At 41.6% G+C, this 16,654-nt stretch overlaps 2 protein-coding genes across 2 annotated transcripts; one reads left to right on the forward strand and one right to left on the reverse strand.

Moving 5' to 3' along the window:
* Nucleotides 1-434: 434 nt before the first annotated feature.
* Nucleotides 435-1,699, reverse strand: LOC115062280 (NAD(P)H dehydrogenase [quinone] 1-like). Its single transcript, XM_029530910.1, has 6 exons — nucleotides 1,651-1,699; nucleotides 1,383-1,547; nucleotides 1,170-1,300; nucleotides 977-1,087; nucleotides 808-909; nucleotides 435-734 (listed from the first exon to the last, which is right to left on the reverse strand). Exons 1-6 carry the CDS (start codon nucleotides 1,652-1,654, stop codon nucleotides 435-437), a joined length of 813 nt encoding a protein of 270 aa, XP_029386770.1. The 5' UTR covers nucleotides 1,655-1,699.
* A 9,394-nt stretch (nucleotides 1,700-11,093) lies between these two features.
* LOC115035171 (helix-loop-helix protein 2-like) lies at nucleotides 11,094-11,432 on the forward strand. The gene has a single exon (XM_029492885.1). It carries the CDS (start codon nucleotides 11,094-11,096, stop codon nucleotides 11,430-11,432), a length of 339 nt encoding a protein of 112 aa, XP_029348745.1.
* Nucleotides 11,433-16,654: the final 5,222 nt, after the last annotated feature.

The following is a 16,654-nucleotide window of genomic DNA, read 5'->3' on the forward strand; positions in this document are numbered from 1 at the left end:
ATTGAATGTTCACATTAAGACAGACTGAATATATAACCTGCCTGGCACAGCTAAATAATCTAAATTAAACAAGTCATTGATTTAGACATGTCATTTGGCCTCAGTTTTAGGATGCTGTTGTGTTTTTCCACTAAACTCTTGTTCGCATGATCCTAGCAGGATCTTGAACCAGACATGTGGTTCAAGGCTTGCATTTGTGCAAAAAGTGATGAGAGGGAAAAAAATAAAAATAATTAAAGCTGAATGCAAGGCAGCCAGTGGTTAACACATTACGTACCAGACTGGAGTCTAACGCGAGTCCAGGTGGACAAAACTTTTCCAGAGAGCTCACCTGGCCATACATTGGATAAATTAATGGGGGAGAAATTACAAGACCTTCAAGTCAGTTTGCGACTCAGATTTTTATTGTACTTAATGTGACTAGCCCATTGCCTTTAGACACCCAATTTCATCTGGTTGTTGGGTGGCAGTGGTTTTCCCAGGTGGGTGCCCACTGTCAAGCCGAACTCTTTGGTTGCATGCTTCTCATGGACCTCAGGCTTGAGCTGGAAACCCTTCTCCAGGTCGAAGTAGTCCAAGGGAGTGAAGGCAAGTGGCTCTTCCTCCGGGAGGCCTGGCAGTCGTTTGCGCCAAGCTTCCAGCATAGTGTTGCAGGCCTCAGTGGGAACATGAGCAGGAGCCCAGAAGATCTGAGGGGCCAGAACCTGGAAGCCACAGTAATGCAGAATGCCATTCTGCAGAGAACAGCAGGTTAGTCAGTCGAAGTTGACTCAGTTAGTTTATGCAGAATGAAAGCAAGAAGACAACCTGTAGTGGCCACAGAGTGACATTCATGTCTCCATTGATGCCATTTGCACTGAATGTTGACTCATGATAGCCAGTGGTGAAAGACAGCACAGCTTTCTTGTCCTGTAGGAGTCAGAGTGTTAGGAGGCTCATTTAACACTACAAATGTAAAGCTCATGGTTGAGCTGACCTTGAATCCATGGCTGTATGGCTTTTCTTGCAAGTAGGCAAAGCCCAGTGTGAGAACACGATCAAACCAGCCCTTCATGATAGCAGGAACACTGGACCAGTACATGGGGAACTGAGAAAAGGCACAGGCCAACATTGAAATGGTAATCACTCAGGGCTGATAACAAGACAAGCTACTGCCGGTCAGACTGTACCTGAAAGATGAGCAGGTCTGCCTCAGTGACTTTACGTTGCTCTTCAGTGATGTCAGCAGACAGTTTCCCTTCCTCCCACGCCAGCTTGGTCTCCTCCGCATAACGGAAGTTTTCTGCATTCTTAACTTCTCCTGCAGAGAGAAGAGTTTCCTGGAGCACTACAAAGCAATCTGAAATCATGACATCTTTAATACCAACAGGAGATTAGGTTACCAGTGATGTCTTCAGCCGTGGCAGTGGCCTTAAACTTCATTGCATACAGGTCAGATACTTCCACAGCGCAGCCCTGAGCAGTCAACACCTCAACTGCTACATCTTTGGCTGCGGCATTGAACGAGCCAGAGCTCTGGTGGGCATACACGATCAGCACTTTCTTTCCTGTCAAGCAAACAGCAACAAACCAGATTACCTACAAAAATAAACAAGTGAAACACACAAATAATGTTCAACCAGAACAAATGAGAGCAGAAAAAGGTCATACCCATTTTCAACTGAGGAAGAGATGATGTTGTTGCTTCACTAGCTCTTTGTTCACGTGTCAACTGTCCTCACAACCTGAGGTGCAGTTTTTTTATACACCCAGGCTCATGGCTGATTGTTCTCCAGCAGGTGCTGTCAATCAGCAGTCAGGTTAATCAACCAATCAGCTGGCAATATGGGATCATGTGTCAGGACTCTCATCCACACGTAGTTCACCAAAACTGTTTTAAATCAGAAATCAGAAAGTGCAATTTAAGAGGCAGCTGCAAATTTAACCTGCCCTCTCTTGTGCATACATCAAGGTGATATATGAATGTCTTTTCCTAGTTAAGCCTGCAAACAAAGAGAGAGAGAATGAATATCCGTCTGGGTCATTCATTCTGTGTCTTGTTTGATATATTGCCATGCGGACATCTGAGAGCGTGCGTGCATGTCTCTCCTTTCCACTGTCTACAAGATGTTTAAAAGTTGTGTGCCACTCCTTGTGTCGTCAAACCACATCCAAGCAAATGTGGTAGACTGATCCTCTCACTCCGCTGTTACTGGTTTCCATTTCTGTTTGCCTTTACATTATTTTCCTCTAAAGAAACAGTTGCCTGCGGTTGAGTCCACTCACGAACGTTGGCCCGTAAAAGAAAATAGTCTCGGCAACGGGCATCAAAGGCAGACATGAGCTGGCACACATCTGTGACTAGCGTCAGCCCTAAGTAGTATCTATGCAGCCACCCGTTGTGGGGTGAGGGGTGTGGAGAAGTGAACGACTGCTTCACATTAGCACATAGGGGCACATGCATGCAATGACAGTACATGAGTAAGACATATGGATGTGCGTTGTCAGATCTCTTTCCTGCCATTGTCTCTTCTTTTTCTCATTCATTGAGATTGATTTGCCTTTCAAGGGTTTGCAAGGTTTGCAGGTGTTTGACAAACTACTGCATGGATTGTTTTAATTTAAAATTATGAGGCATTCTGGTGTTTATGAGTCTGCCGCTTTTCATCCCTTGGGGCTCTCTATTTTTTTTATGCCATTACTGCACACGTATATTGGTCCTCGCCGTGCCTCATACTGAGCTGCTGGCTGCATTCCTTCTGTGTTGACGGGGAGGGTTCATGTATTCTGCTGACAGGTACGTTTTTTTAAATTTGATGTATTGAACAATGTGTTTCCAGACCGTTTTGTTGTACTATTGTACGGTGCGCTCAAAAGTGTGTTTTACACTCTCTTCCACATGTGGCAGGTATTTGGTGTGTGCTTTCTCAAGGCCTGGTTTACAGGTTTCAGTCACCTCCAGGTTTTTGACTCACAACATGAAAGCAACATCTGCAGCCCACCTTCGGAATCTCCTTTACATTTAATGCTTAGAGGCAAATTATTGCTTACATAAGGGCATTAAAAGGTGCAAGGCATACAATTACAGAGGATGTTTCTTCTCCAGGAAATGCTGGATAATGACATTAAAATATGACCTACAGTGCCATCATGTGGCCAATCTGGGAAAATAAAGGAATGTTGACCATTTCACATCTTGACTCATTTTAAATAAAAAGCTGACATACAACGTAAGAACAAGCTGCAAAAACATAGTTTATAGTTCAATATATTAAACCTTTTGTTGGACTAGCTGCAGAGTCCACATTAAGGCGGCAGAAGACATGCGGGACAATGAGTAAACAATAAAAATCATAAATAATAAACAAATGAATAGTGTGCCTTAAAAAATTATGATTTACGAAAATGTTTATTCTTAAGTTTAAACATCTCATAAGAAAAGTGTGTTTGGTAGAATTTAGCCAATTTCATTTTCATCTGCCACACAATAGTGAAGTTCAGGCACTGGTTTTGATGACAAAGTGATGGAAAAGGGGAAAGACTCCACTGGGGTGGGCTGCAAATGCCTTTTTTCTTTCCATTTGTGCCAAGGACTCAGAATCCAGCACTCCATCACTGTGTTAACCACAAGATGGCGACGCTGGCTAAATTCTCCTCCAATAAGAGATTCATTTTATGTTTATGATTTAATCACAATTTGCGAATATCTGCCAGAGTGCAGTGAGGTTAAGGCCAAAGTGAGTAATAGCCATCCAGATGGTGAGTCATGAATTGTGTATATAGCGGCACAACAGAGTCACTGCAAAGCATGCAAACTGCAACCTTCAACAGATTAATGTGTCCGATTTAATCATTAGGATGATAATAAGAAAACAGGGCAGCAGGGTTTACTGTACTTCCTGATACTTTTGGCAGACTCTCAGCACTGTTCCTTGGCAGGGTACAAAGTATAAATAATCACAGCCATCAGAGGAAGTTCGAGTCTTGGAGAGGCCTCTTTCAACAATGTGACTAGGTCCTTTCCTCTTCTGCTTCAGTATCAGAGACAGGGATCTGCCAAGTAAAACTGCAAAAATCAAGAGATATTTTTTACAGACTTGATGATAAATTTATTATCACCATTCGGATAAATGAATATTGTATGTCTGAGATTTAATAATTAAACATTTAACCCATTTAGTATGGATACATTGGAGACTTGCACCACACCATCACACCAGTTGCATCACCTGCAGCGAGGAAATCCCCATCTGTCGTCTCTTTGATATGGTAGCAGCTGCACCGTTGTTGGTTGCTCAAACAGCATTTGGAAATAGAGGATGTAATAAAAGTTTGTGATTGCTTAAATATTATACTCCTATCATACAAAGATCTCTGCTTTCTGAAGTTATATTAAACAGCTGCTTCTGTGGTTTCTACTCTTAATCCAAAGCTGCTGTTATGATTCTGAAACTGAAGTGGCCACCAGAAGGAGCAGCTGGTGGGTTTTTTTTTTTGTTGTTGTTGTTTGTGTGTTTGTTTGTTTGTTTGAAGACTTGAGGGTGTTGAGTTGAGTTAGCAAATGTTGTATTTCCACAGAGCGGTAACAAGAAAGAGTCTGTGATTAAGCATAGAATCACACGTAGCTAATCATCACAAACTGTTTGCAGTTTCACGGTCATATGGTGGAATGAGCGGAAACTTAGACTAAAATCACTCCTCAAACTCACAACTTAAATATAATAGTGATGATAATAATGTTAAGAAAAGGAAGCATTATTAATCTGAAATTCTATTGTTGGATTACAAAAAGCCTTATTAGAGGAAAAGACATTAGTCTTTTCTTTGCTTTCCCCACACATTTTGCAAAACATGTGTTTGTCTCCATTTGGATTCATATGAATGCCTCATAATAGTTACTTTGCGCTTTTCCATCTCTTATTTATAGACTAAATTAACCATATTAGAACATGACATGTGATTGCCATACTTATTTGCAAACCTCTGTTTATTTTGTAATTTATTTTCAATTTCAGTTTATTTGCATTATTATTAGTAGTAGTAGTGTCAGAAGTAATATTTTAAATGTGGTCAAAGTGCATTTCAACATGTCTTCTCTGAGTCAGTGTGCCTTCCTGTTTGGTGGAATATCAGACCAATAAACAGACCTTAGTTCAGTTGTAAAGCTAATTCCTATTTCCATCAAGTGGCTACAGAAGGGCCCAGATGAACATTTTAAATGTCCTCTGTTTTCATGTTTTGGTTAAACTTTTGTGGTATTTCTTCAGTAAGTTCAGTTGAAAAATAAATGTATTTCTCACTTACTACACTTCAACGAAGCGTTGTATTTAATATAATCTCCTTTTTCGTGTCCTCTGCTGTCAACATGATAACAAGCCACTTATCGTGAGCCAAGTTTCATGAGCCATAACCCCTGGAGGCAACACTATAAAGTGATGTTCACTGAACTGTGATCGCGGCAGTGAAACACTATCATTAATAGAGGGAATGACAGACAGACTTTGTGCAAATTTATTTGATGTTACAGCACAAGCATGCACTGAGTCTAGTGTCACTGCTTCGGAGTAAAAGCTCTGAGTAAAATCAAATCTCTGTCTTTGCCTCCGTCATCATGACACTTCACTGTCCATTAACCGGCCCTCGAGGAGACAGGTGTCCTCTGTAGAGTCTGACTGACTCAAGTGGTTGAAAGAAAGTCCTGATTGAATAAACAACAAACTGAAGTTGTTACATTTAAGTTTGATGGAGACGACGCTCCATTTTTAACTCACACTACACATCACACAGCCTTTTCCCCAGTGTGGCTGACAGGTGTGCAAATCCATCTTCTCTGTTTTTCCACTTAAGCATCTCTATACCAATTTATGCACTTAAAGGTGTGTTTACTGCCTCATCCTCCTCCGAGTTATTCTTTCAGATTCAGACAGTTGGGAATTTTGTGTTTAGTTCTGAGAGTAAAACTGGGCCAAGTGACTGATTGGAATAAAAACTGTATAAAGAGTTCCTTGTTTTAGTTGCTGAGCGGGTTGTTTGTTTATATGCTGAGAAAACTGAAGACAAGAGGGAACCTCAACTGGATTCAATCACGACATTGTCTTTCACTTTACCTGGTAACAGGTTCTCTACGGGCCTGCAAGTCCCAAAAAGTTTCCAAAAGAAATTGAGTTATAAAACATATTACTTCACATGCAGTATATTTTGATATCGGTTTATCAGACCTGCTCTACAGTGATGAAAAGATCAAAGTTACGTTTGCTGGAAGTATTTAATTCGATATTGAACATCTAAACATTTTCCAAATAAGCATTAATATTTCTTTGCAATGAAATGAGTTATGAGTTAATAGCGCAAACTAAGGGGGACACATCAATGATAAAAATGAGCAACACGCTATAACTTATGCAACCATGTGATGTTGAAGTGTCGAGGTAAGTGTTGAGGGTAGTGGGAGACTTTTTCACGGCACAGACAGCAGCTCTGTGCACGGTCTGTCATATGTTTTGTATCTTCATATGCAACCCTCTTGTGTCGCTCTGAAATCACAAGTGCAAATGCTGAAGTAGTTTCATTTTAATTTGATCCTTCCGTCTCTGTCTGGTTACCATCTGTTGTCATATTTTCTTTCTGCTGATTTGGAATCAGATATCTAATCAATCAGCTTTGTCACCATGGCTACAGTGGTGCGGAGGAGGAGGGGAGGGGGCGGAGGAGCATAGAAGAGGTGAGACCATCCAGCTGCATTTCAAAAGGCTTTTGACCGAATCTCTAAAAGAAGACGACAGGCTCAAGCATTCCTTCATTATTTAAGGAAGACAAAAAAAACTTCAGAGAAATAATGCCAGTACATTTGTTGGAGAAATGACAGATTTTTATCAGAGCGGCTATTGTCTCTCATTGTTGATTAATCTGGCACTTTGTTTTCAATTAATAAACCAATGAATTTCTACAACGAAACTAAAATACTGTGGAAATACACATCACAAGTTCCAAGAGCCATAGGTGATGTTACAGTTTGATGACAGATAACCAGCTATCCTTCACATCCACAGCAAGCTATTTCTTTTTGTTTTCCTGCCTGGTGTGGAATCATTGAAGAAATTTTGTATTTTCTGTGGAATGACAAATTGATTAGTGACTAATTGTTGCCCTGTTGAACCTAAGAACCCTGGGAAGAGGGGCTGGAAATTAAAGACATCTAATTTAACACACGCAAGTGGACATGTGCGTGCATGAACAGACGAGGAGGAGGGGAGGCTTGTGGTTCTGGCCTTTAAACAGATGGTGTCCAGACTGAGACAGAGGAGGGAAAGAGGGAGCAGAGAGACTATGCGGAGAGTGGCACAAGGCAAAACACTGAAATTAGAGATTCTGATGAAATCCCTCGGTTGCTGCTTTTGGCCAGCGGTCTGATTTTACTCACACGGCTGAAGCAGTGTGCTTTTTGTACGGTTTAATTTAAATATTTTAAATCCAAGTGGTCAAGAAGATACATCATTGGTTTACAGGGTTGATCTAAAGATCATCTTGGTATTTCTTAAAGCATGGCCAGGCATTTAATGGAGGAGTCCGGTTAATCTCCAGTAGTCTGCGGAGTTAAATGTGTGACAGATGTGACTGGATCATCAGATTTTTTCTTCAGCCTACTTTGGGTGGATTGCAGTGAAATGGCAGATAAGTGAATGTACAATATCAATTTGTTCCTGTAGTTGGGATGCATTTATATGATGCACTTCATAACGAAAAATGTTATCCGTAGGAAAATACTGTGGCCTTGATATCATTTATTTGTTTTTGTTTTTTTTACACTTTTATCAGAGACACAATCAGCACCAGGTTAAAACAAAAACAACAACTGTTCGTGATTGCTATGTCTGATCACCTATTCTGTTATTTATTTCTGATTTTTTTCATTTGTAATTTCTTCTTTTATTTTGTTGTTCAGGCTGTCTGTTCAGCAATTACTGACAGCTGGGTTATATCAACAGACAAATTCATGCTTTTGTCAACATCACATCTTGTGACCCACAAGAGACAACAGTATTCTTTCATTATGTACCACAAAGCAAAGCATTTCCCATTAAGTCTCCCCTGTGTCTATATTGAGAAGGTGTGTCTCTTTCATAACTGCTGATTTTTATTTTTAATTTTTTCCAAAATTAAAAATGTTCAGAATGATGTTATTAGTTTAAGAGCTATATAAAACATCATGGGAAATGGAAATTAAACCTAATGAAATGACTTTATTGGCTTTTTGTTTCTCTGGCATATTCAAGTAAATTGAACAACTTCATTAAACAGACTGAGTAAATTTAAAAGAAACATTTCCTGTCTTCAAACAAAACCAAATCATCACTGGGAAGAACATACAAATATTAACCTTCAGATTTGGTTCGATTTGGGAGAGGGCACAGCAGTTTGTGTGCTCTTAATGCAAGACACCATTTACTGCATGTCAAAATTGTTCACAGATTACATGATTCAAAGGCGAAACAGCAAAATTTACCAGGCTCTGTCACTTACCTGTGATAAATGCAACAATGCAGAGGCCGACTTCCTGCTTAGTTTTGGATTGTAACCAAAATTGAAAGACTTCTGGTTAGAGATTTTTTTTTTCTTTTTTTCTCAAAGATTTTGAAAGTGCAAATAAAGCCTGACCTGGTTTCAGTCTGACTGGGTTCCGAAAAAAAAAAAAAAAAAAAAAAAACCCTCTCAAAAGTACAATACCTCTTACTGTCCCATGGGCTCCTTTGTGCTAAGAAGTTGATCTTGCTGCATTGGAAGGGGAAAGGACTGCCATCTTTTATCTCCTGGATAATGATACTGTCCATCTAGAGACAATCAGATATGTTCTAGACGATAGTTTGTAGGAATTTAATAAGATTTGGATGCCAATTTCTATTTTTTCCTCTCTCCCTTTTTGTGTTCCATTAAGTACCTTTTCCCTGTCCATTGCCTGTTATATTACCTGCTCTCTTACTTTTCTTTTTGGACATGGTGCAATATTACTTAGCATTATTGCCATTTCTCTGTGCTTCCTAATCAAGATGTTTGAAACGAAGAAATGGCCATGGTGCTTTGGAGAGAATGATAATGATGTTAGCCATATGCCGAGGCCTTCTCAATAATCACATGTGATCCCCAACTGTGCATTTACGGTGCCATTTCTGACAGCGTCTGAGAAAATGTTGTCCCCCATTGGCACAGAGGTGGAGGCCCACTGGTGATTTATTCACGATGATTATGTTAGTAATGATTCTCACTGACATTTCCCTCTAAGAGATGAGCAGATCAAAATGCCAGAGCCACACACCTACTTCTGCCCCGTTTGCCCATCCACAAGAGCACAAACTAATCCACGACATTGGGCTGTGTACGCTTTTAGAGTTTAAATATCATTTTATTCTTGTTTGGATAGAAGAGCTGTTTTGCTGTTCAGACTGCTTACTCCTTACCAATCTCCTAACCTAGTGCTTCTATCACCACTTTAAAGTTCTGGAAATGGCAAGACGCGTGATGACATCTTACAACTTATTACCAAACCAACAGCCCACAGGCTCATAGCCCTTTTACAAACCTGTCTTTTCACCAGCCCCAGCTCTGCTTAAACAAATACAACTAAATCCTCCTCGACAAGAAGGTTGCAAAGTGTTGTTTCTGCTTTGTTTGTGCCTACGTTTTTGTTTTTCTGTTGTTTTTTTTTTTTGTGTTTTTTTTTTAATGAATACAAGACAGCAGATGTTTCAGTATTATCCTGAAGGATATATGAGACTGTAAGACAAATTTGGTTTGATTTTCTTTTTATTTATACAAAGGTTCACATTTGACATTTTGCAAACAGAATCTTATAAAACGTGGCGCCAGTGCAGCTAATTTCACATCAGGTCGATTTTATGTTCGTCGACTACTAATAATGACAATTAAACAACTACACCAACAAATTGTACTTTGGACGTCTCACCAGGGAGTAAAAGTGAAAGCGGGGAGAGGCTCTGACAAGTGAGAGCCTTTCACTATAACGCCTTTTATGGAAAGATTGGGGTTGAGGGGGCGGGGCGTGTGTGTTTTCGGGGGGGGGGGCGGCTTGCTCACATTGAGACAAATACTTGATGGAAGAAACTGACAGAGCAACAAGCCAGACCGGCTCTGACACTAGGAGGGAGGAGATGCGCACTAGGAACCATGATGGACCGGGAGGACTGCGTGTCTACTTCACTGGAAGTGCAACCTGATCCCACTCCCAGTTCGCATCTCTTTAACTATACTTAGAGCAATAAAACCTAAAACAGCATGAAGACGAATGAAGAGAAAAAAACTTCGCCCACTTGCACTGATTGTTTACCCGAACAGTTTTTGATATGGGGCTGTATTTGAATCAGTTCCTTCTTTGAATGTGCAAGGTAAGTTCATGTTTCATTTTACTGTGATTCCGTAAAACCTGGTTCAGGTGATCGCAGAGCTAAGATTGCTTAGCTTAGATTGCTTGCTTAGTTAAACGCGGCAACTTTTGTTCATTCTAACCGTAATGACATTCAAAACTGGGAATCCCTCTCTACTCAATCCTGACAAACAAAAAGTCGAAAGCAGAAAATTTACACAGGAGTTGGTAGCTTGATGTGTCTTAAAAACAATGCTTTACAAACACACACGCTCCGATATATATGATTTCATTTTACAAAGCAGAACACTGACTGGTTGATTTTTAAATATTGATCATTTTGATAAATGCATTGATGGCCGACGTGCTGTGGCGATTTTCCTTTCAGCACCTCGGACAGCGCCGGTATCTGAGTTACGTCACAAGGGGGCAGCACGAGCCCCTTTAATTTTGTCCCGTAAATGAAGTTTTTCAACTTGGCCAACAAAGAATAGAAATCTGACAGCTAAAAAACAAGAATCAAAGATCCCGGCATGATCCTAAAATTGGCTAAAAAAGCTCTATGAAGTACACAAAGTCTCGTCTGCTCTAAAGTTGTGTGAGTTGAGAAAAGTAGGAATTTGGCTGAATTCATTTGTCTAATAATATCAGCTATGTCTCACTTCATGGCAGCTACAGACACGATGTGATTTCTCCCGTTGTTCTGCAGGACATCTGCAGCGTGGGGGGCAGGAGCACGATGCTCAGTCCTGACCAGCCCGAGCCCGAGCTGTCCTGGGGACAAGCGGACTCTGAGAGCCTCCTGGACCAGGTCCAGTGCGGGCCCATGTCGGCCGATCCCGTGCACGCGCCCGCGCTCAGCAGGGAGGAGAAGAGGCGGAGGAGGCGCGCGACAGCCAAATATCGCTCCGCGCACGCCACCCGAGAGCGCGTCCGCGTGGTGGCCTTCAACGTGGCCTTTGCAGAGCTGAGAAAGCTGCTCCCGACCATCCCGCCAGACAAAAAGTTATCCAAGATTGAGATCCTGCGGCTGGCTATCTGTTACATCTCCTACCTCCACCACGTGCTGGATGTTTAGGTGGGACGTGGTGACCAGCCGGTGGAGGCCTTGGTCAGGGACACTATGTCAAACCAAGGGACAGGACGTGAATACTCTGCATGTGTGGGGTCAGAAGGTTACATCAAACTGATGGAGACGCCAACACAGACATGCTCTACAGCCTTACGTGCATTCTGTGGTAGCTGTGCAAGCATCATACTGACTTGCTGCAGGACTGCTGTGGGCTTGCTGTCATGAAATGGATGGAAAGAATGGAAATATTTCTGAGAGCTGCTGTATGATATTTGTGGAGCCAAACTTCACAACATTGCAATGCTTGCGCTTGTACGCCCTGCCTTTAATCTGCCGGCCTCTGTGTCACCACTGTTTCCTCTTCGCACCAATTTGTAAATATATTTATTGCAAGTAGGCAACTGGTGTTTTCTCTGCTTTCATTCTGTGGCATCGAGCTGTAGCTGAAACTGCATTTGAAGTCCATATGTTGAAAATAAACTGTGACGGCTGAAGAATTCTATTTGGTGTTATGTTGTTAAGTCAGCGGCTGGTATAATGGCCACTTCAGCTTTCTCTGTGATCAGTGAGGTCTTGGTGTTTGTTGGGGTTTCTCTCCCACTGGATGGGGGGCAGGTGTTTCACCAGACAAAACCATAACATGCATATGATGGCCATCCATCTGCCCGCTCTCGAGGGACGCACAGATGAAAACACACATACAAATGAGACAGTTATGTGTGTTTCTCACTCTGAAAAATGGAAAGACCTCTTAGAACCAGATATTATAGATTTTATACCACCTAGATCTTCATGAATGATAGTTGATGAATGATGAAGTTGTGTAACCATTAACGTCCTGCTGTAAATTCCATTTAAAATTTCATATCAATAATAGGAATGCTTCATTTTAAATGTGCTTTGGATCAACGTATTACAACAACTTTTAACAGCACATGCCGTTAAACAATGAATGTTAAGCACAAGTGCCCTGCTTTGATTGTTTCATTTTGACCAATTAGATTATGTGCAATTCTGAGCAAATTCAGTAGATAAGTCAGTTAACATTTGAGGTTTTCCTCAACTTTCGGAAATACTGCCCTGTGTTACCAAAGAATGCCTTTTCTATCGGATGAGATCAGACTGTGAATGTGAACTCCCGCTTGTCTCGTTACTTTTTCTCTCCATTAGTCAGAGGCTGTCTGAGCGCCTTGTCTCATCCCTTTATGCGAGTCTCTGTGGTGTAATGTGGCCCAGGGGGATCTGGGTATTGTTCATGTCCACTCCGGCAGTAAGAGTGACAGCCCTTTGTCTACACAGTGCACTTACAACACACTACACACTGAGTATATTGGGGAAGGGAAGGAGAGAGGAAAAAAACTAACATCTTATTTTAAGGTAAATGAGGCCAGGAATGTTTTAAGCCCCTATAGATTGTTATTTTTTAACCAAATGGCAAAAATACAAAACCCACACTTAAGCTGTAGGCGATGTAAAGCTACCCACAGCAGCGTCTTTTTTTTATTGTTATTATTTTATTCTCCTTAATTTAGATTTACTTTCTTTTGTCAACATGAGCTATTTCTGATTTGATGTTATTCTGGACTTGCTCTCTCTTCTTCCTGTGGATGTAATCTTCACTTTGATAAAGACTTATCAGTGTTTGGAAGGAGCAACACTGCCCTCTGATGGAGTTTCTTTGAGCAAAATGTAACTGATGCTTGTTTGTTTGTGTGTGTGTGTGTGTGTGTGTGTGTGTGTGTGTGTGTGTGTGTGTGTGTGTGGTTGTCTTGATTCAGTGAAAATGCTGCTCTAATTGGATTTGCACAAATCACAAGAGCTTCATCAGTCAGTGATGGTCAGATTTTAAAAAGGTGCTAAGAAATGGAGCACTAAAACAACACTGCTATATTGTGTATTTGTGATACAGTTGTTCCTGTATATTTGTTGTTGTTGATGATGTAAATGATAAATAAAACGTGGCAAATATTTCCTAAAGGGTTTTTTTTTTTTTGTTTGTTTATTGTTGTTTTGCAGCCTGTTAGCAAAGCTACAGTCTTTTTACTGTGCTAAAGTTCTTTTCAAACTCTCGTGTCATCATTAGGTGGCCCTATCGTGTGTTTGTGTGTGTGTGTGTGTGTGTCAGTACGATTGTACTCAAAATTATTTAAACAACTGAAGCAAACTATCAATTCTGTACCTGTCAACACAAGGCTTTTTAGGCCCCTGTAGGGAACAGTGTCGGAGCAGATGCTCATTTTTCCTGGTCGGTAATAGATTCTTGCAGCTGCTCAACAGTGTTTAATCATCCTGCCTGATTATTTCAGTTTACCTTACAGGAATGGTTCTGGTGGATATTTCTGCATATTCATTTGATCTCAATTGACAAGCTGCAATATGTCCGAGCATGAGTATGTGTCCAATCAGCCAAAGAAGTTCACATCAAAAAAATGTATTTAAAAAACACATGTACCTCTTCTCCCTTGATGAAAAGTTGATTGGGTTTTGTGCAGGTTTGGCTCATAACCACTGATGTAATGCCCCAGAAAACAAACGGTCAAAGTAAGATTTTTTTTTTTTTTTAAGTTGGTAAACTTTCCTGTCTGGTTGATATCCAAACCTTTACAGAGCCAAACAAGTGAAATGCAAGTGAGGCTGCAGTGAAAACGTCTTTTCCTGAATGGAGCAGACACTAGCTGGTAAAGCACGACCTCTCGCGGGCTGCGGCTGAAAATAATCTTCCTGGTTGACTTGGGAGTGAATTGTACCTCCATGCTGCCTTCCTCTCTGTGGTCCTGCTGATCACAATGGCCAGGCTCGTATGAGGGAGCTGCCTCTCAGCCCAGCAGCAGATCCGCCGTCCGCAGCAACGCAGCGAGTCGCCAGTGCGGGAATGTGACACGCATCTGAGGGGAAAGGGGAAAAAAAAAAAAAAAAAGGTAGGTTCAATGAAATGCAATCGCGATGCTGCGTTCATTATTACACCGGGAGTATCCTGACCACAACCCCGCTGAAGAATTACTGCTGAAGTTCAATGCTGCCGGCCGTCGAGGGGGAGGAAACGGTCTCCTTCAAAGCAGCCACCTTTAATCCAAGCTTTATTTCTAACAAGGTGGAGCTTTTCATGTGCTCCAGTGCCTCATATGGATCATTTGATCAGGCAGGACCGTCAGGATGCATGCATTATTTGAGCTGACGGTCCCTTATGCGGTCCACTGTTGTTAAACTGATTGGTTTCCGGATGAGACACAAAACAAGAGCTATTGCAGCCGACAGTGAAGGCTGTGCAGCAGAGAGGTGACAGCACATGCCCCGCTCTCTTTTACACACAGGAGCCTATAAAATAAAAGGGCGTTTCAGATCCGGCTGCAAGGTGACGGTGCGTGTCGCCATCAGCAGCAAGCAGCATCTGTCTGAGCTGCACACCGGGCACAGCTGGATGAGGTGTAGATATGCCTGTGTGTCTGCTTCTTAGTGCCCCCCCCCCCCCCCAGGGGTACCATGCTGCAGTGAAATTGTGCAGCACCTACAGCCATGTATTATTGAAGGGTGCTGATAGGTGCCGTGTACAAGCCAATGGGCTCTGTGAGGTATGGGATAGCCTTCAATAGACTAGATTAGTCAGCCCCCTGGAAGCTATTCTCGCCATGAATGATCAAAAGAAAGTGGCGTTGGCAATGCTTTTATCATTGTTCTTTCTTAAACTGTGTTCCCTGGCTGCAGGGACGGTGTGTAATCAGAAATGGAGCCACCTTTCAGCTCCTTGTAGTCTGTAGTGGGATCTTAAAAAGTGTGGGTATAGTGCGGTATAAGGCATTGTGCAATGTGGAGTAGTGTACAGTAGTAACTTAAAAGCACTTCCCTTACAGTAGGAATGTACTGAGCTATCTGTTCTCTAACCCTCCCTCTCTCCGTTCTACTCTACTTTTACTTAGTTCCACTTGAGCGACTCACAGGGGACTAAGTTTGCATTCCAGAGAACTGTGTCAGGTCTTAACTTTCTCCTCCTACTGTGTTTGTGTATGTGTGTGTGGAAGACCAGCAGGGTGGGGGTGACTGAGCATCACTAAAAGGTCACTAAAAGGTCACAGGTTTGGCTCTTTGCACTCACCTAACAAATGTGTTTATGCCAGGAATCCAATGACAGACTGTCACAGCAAACAATGAAAGGAAAGTACGCAGGAAAGTGTGTAATTACATCTCAGTCTTAGTGGTGAGCTCAATCAAATAAGTTCACAAAAACAAAAGCTCTTTTGACTGTATTTGTATCTTTGGCTCAGTGTGTGTTATTTGATTTAGTCAGTGAATATTTGGTCAGTTTTGAAATGTTAATCAGCATCTGTTCCTCTCGGTTATCTGACATCCATGACGGAACTGGAGATTACTATCACATTTAATAAGACGGGTGGGAAGCGGTGGACCGTGTTATTTGTGTGCATGAGGGCATTGTATGTTTTTTTGCTGCTTTTAGAGAATATATTTTATGTTTGAACTGCACAAAATTGATATCCAGCTGAAACAATTGTAAAATGAATCAGAACTGGCAACAATTTTGATAACCGGTCAAATCAATCAATCAATCAAGCTGTTTCTTATTGCCATTTGTGGGGATTGGTCAGACAAATCAAGCAAGCCAACGATGGCAAAAATCGAGAGCATTAGTTAAAATGATGATGGCTCTATTTTGTAAATTAGATTGGAAATTGGTCAAATGCCGTTAAATAGTTAAATGAGTAATAAAAGAAGTTACACAGCAGGCAGACAGCTGCTGCAGCTGGCAGACTATGGCCTGATGCCACCAGGGCAGGGAAGGGAAAGTGTGGGGGCTAATGGGTGGGAAGGAGGCCACAGATGCCATGGTAACCAGGCCTCAGCATGCTCTCTCTGCAGATGAGATGAGAGACTGATCTGTACCATTTACGGTGATAATGCTGCTTTGCGCTTTGATGGAATCTCAAATCTCCACAGCCCTTTTTCTCTGCTCAGTCGGGAGGTCACATGGCCCTGCAGGACACTCCAATACAATCCCACATTCTCAGGTTCATTATTAATTGATGAGGTGGATCAGCGGCTGAAAAGAGCCCGACCTCTCAGATGCCTCAGCCCTCCCTACACAGATATTTGTTGCGGTTATGCCTCTTTTACTGAGGTAAAAAAAAAAAAAAAAAAAAGAATCCATACTTCAACATGAGCCTGTACATTTGATACTGATTGGGTGTAATTACAGTAGCTCCTTCAGTGAAAGAACC

Source organism: Echeneis naucrates, chromosome 21, assembly GCF_900963305.1.
Source record: "Echeneis naucrates chromosome 21, fEcheNa1.1, whole genome shotgun sequence".
Taxonomy (NCBI): domain Eukaryota; kingdom Metazoa; phylum Chordata; class Actinopteri; order Carangiformes; family Echeneidae; genus Echeneis; species Echeneis naucrates.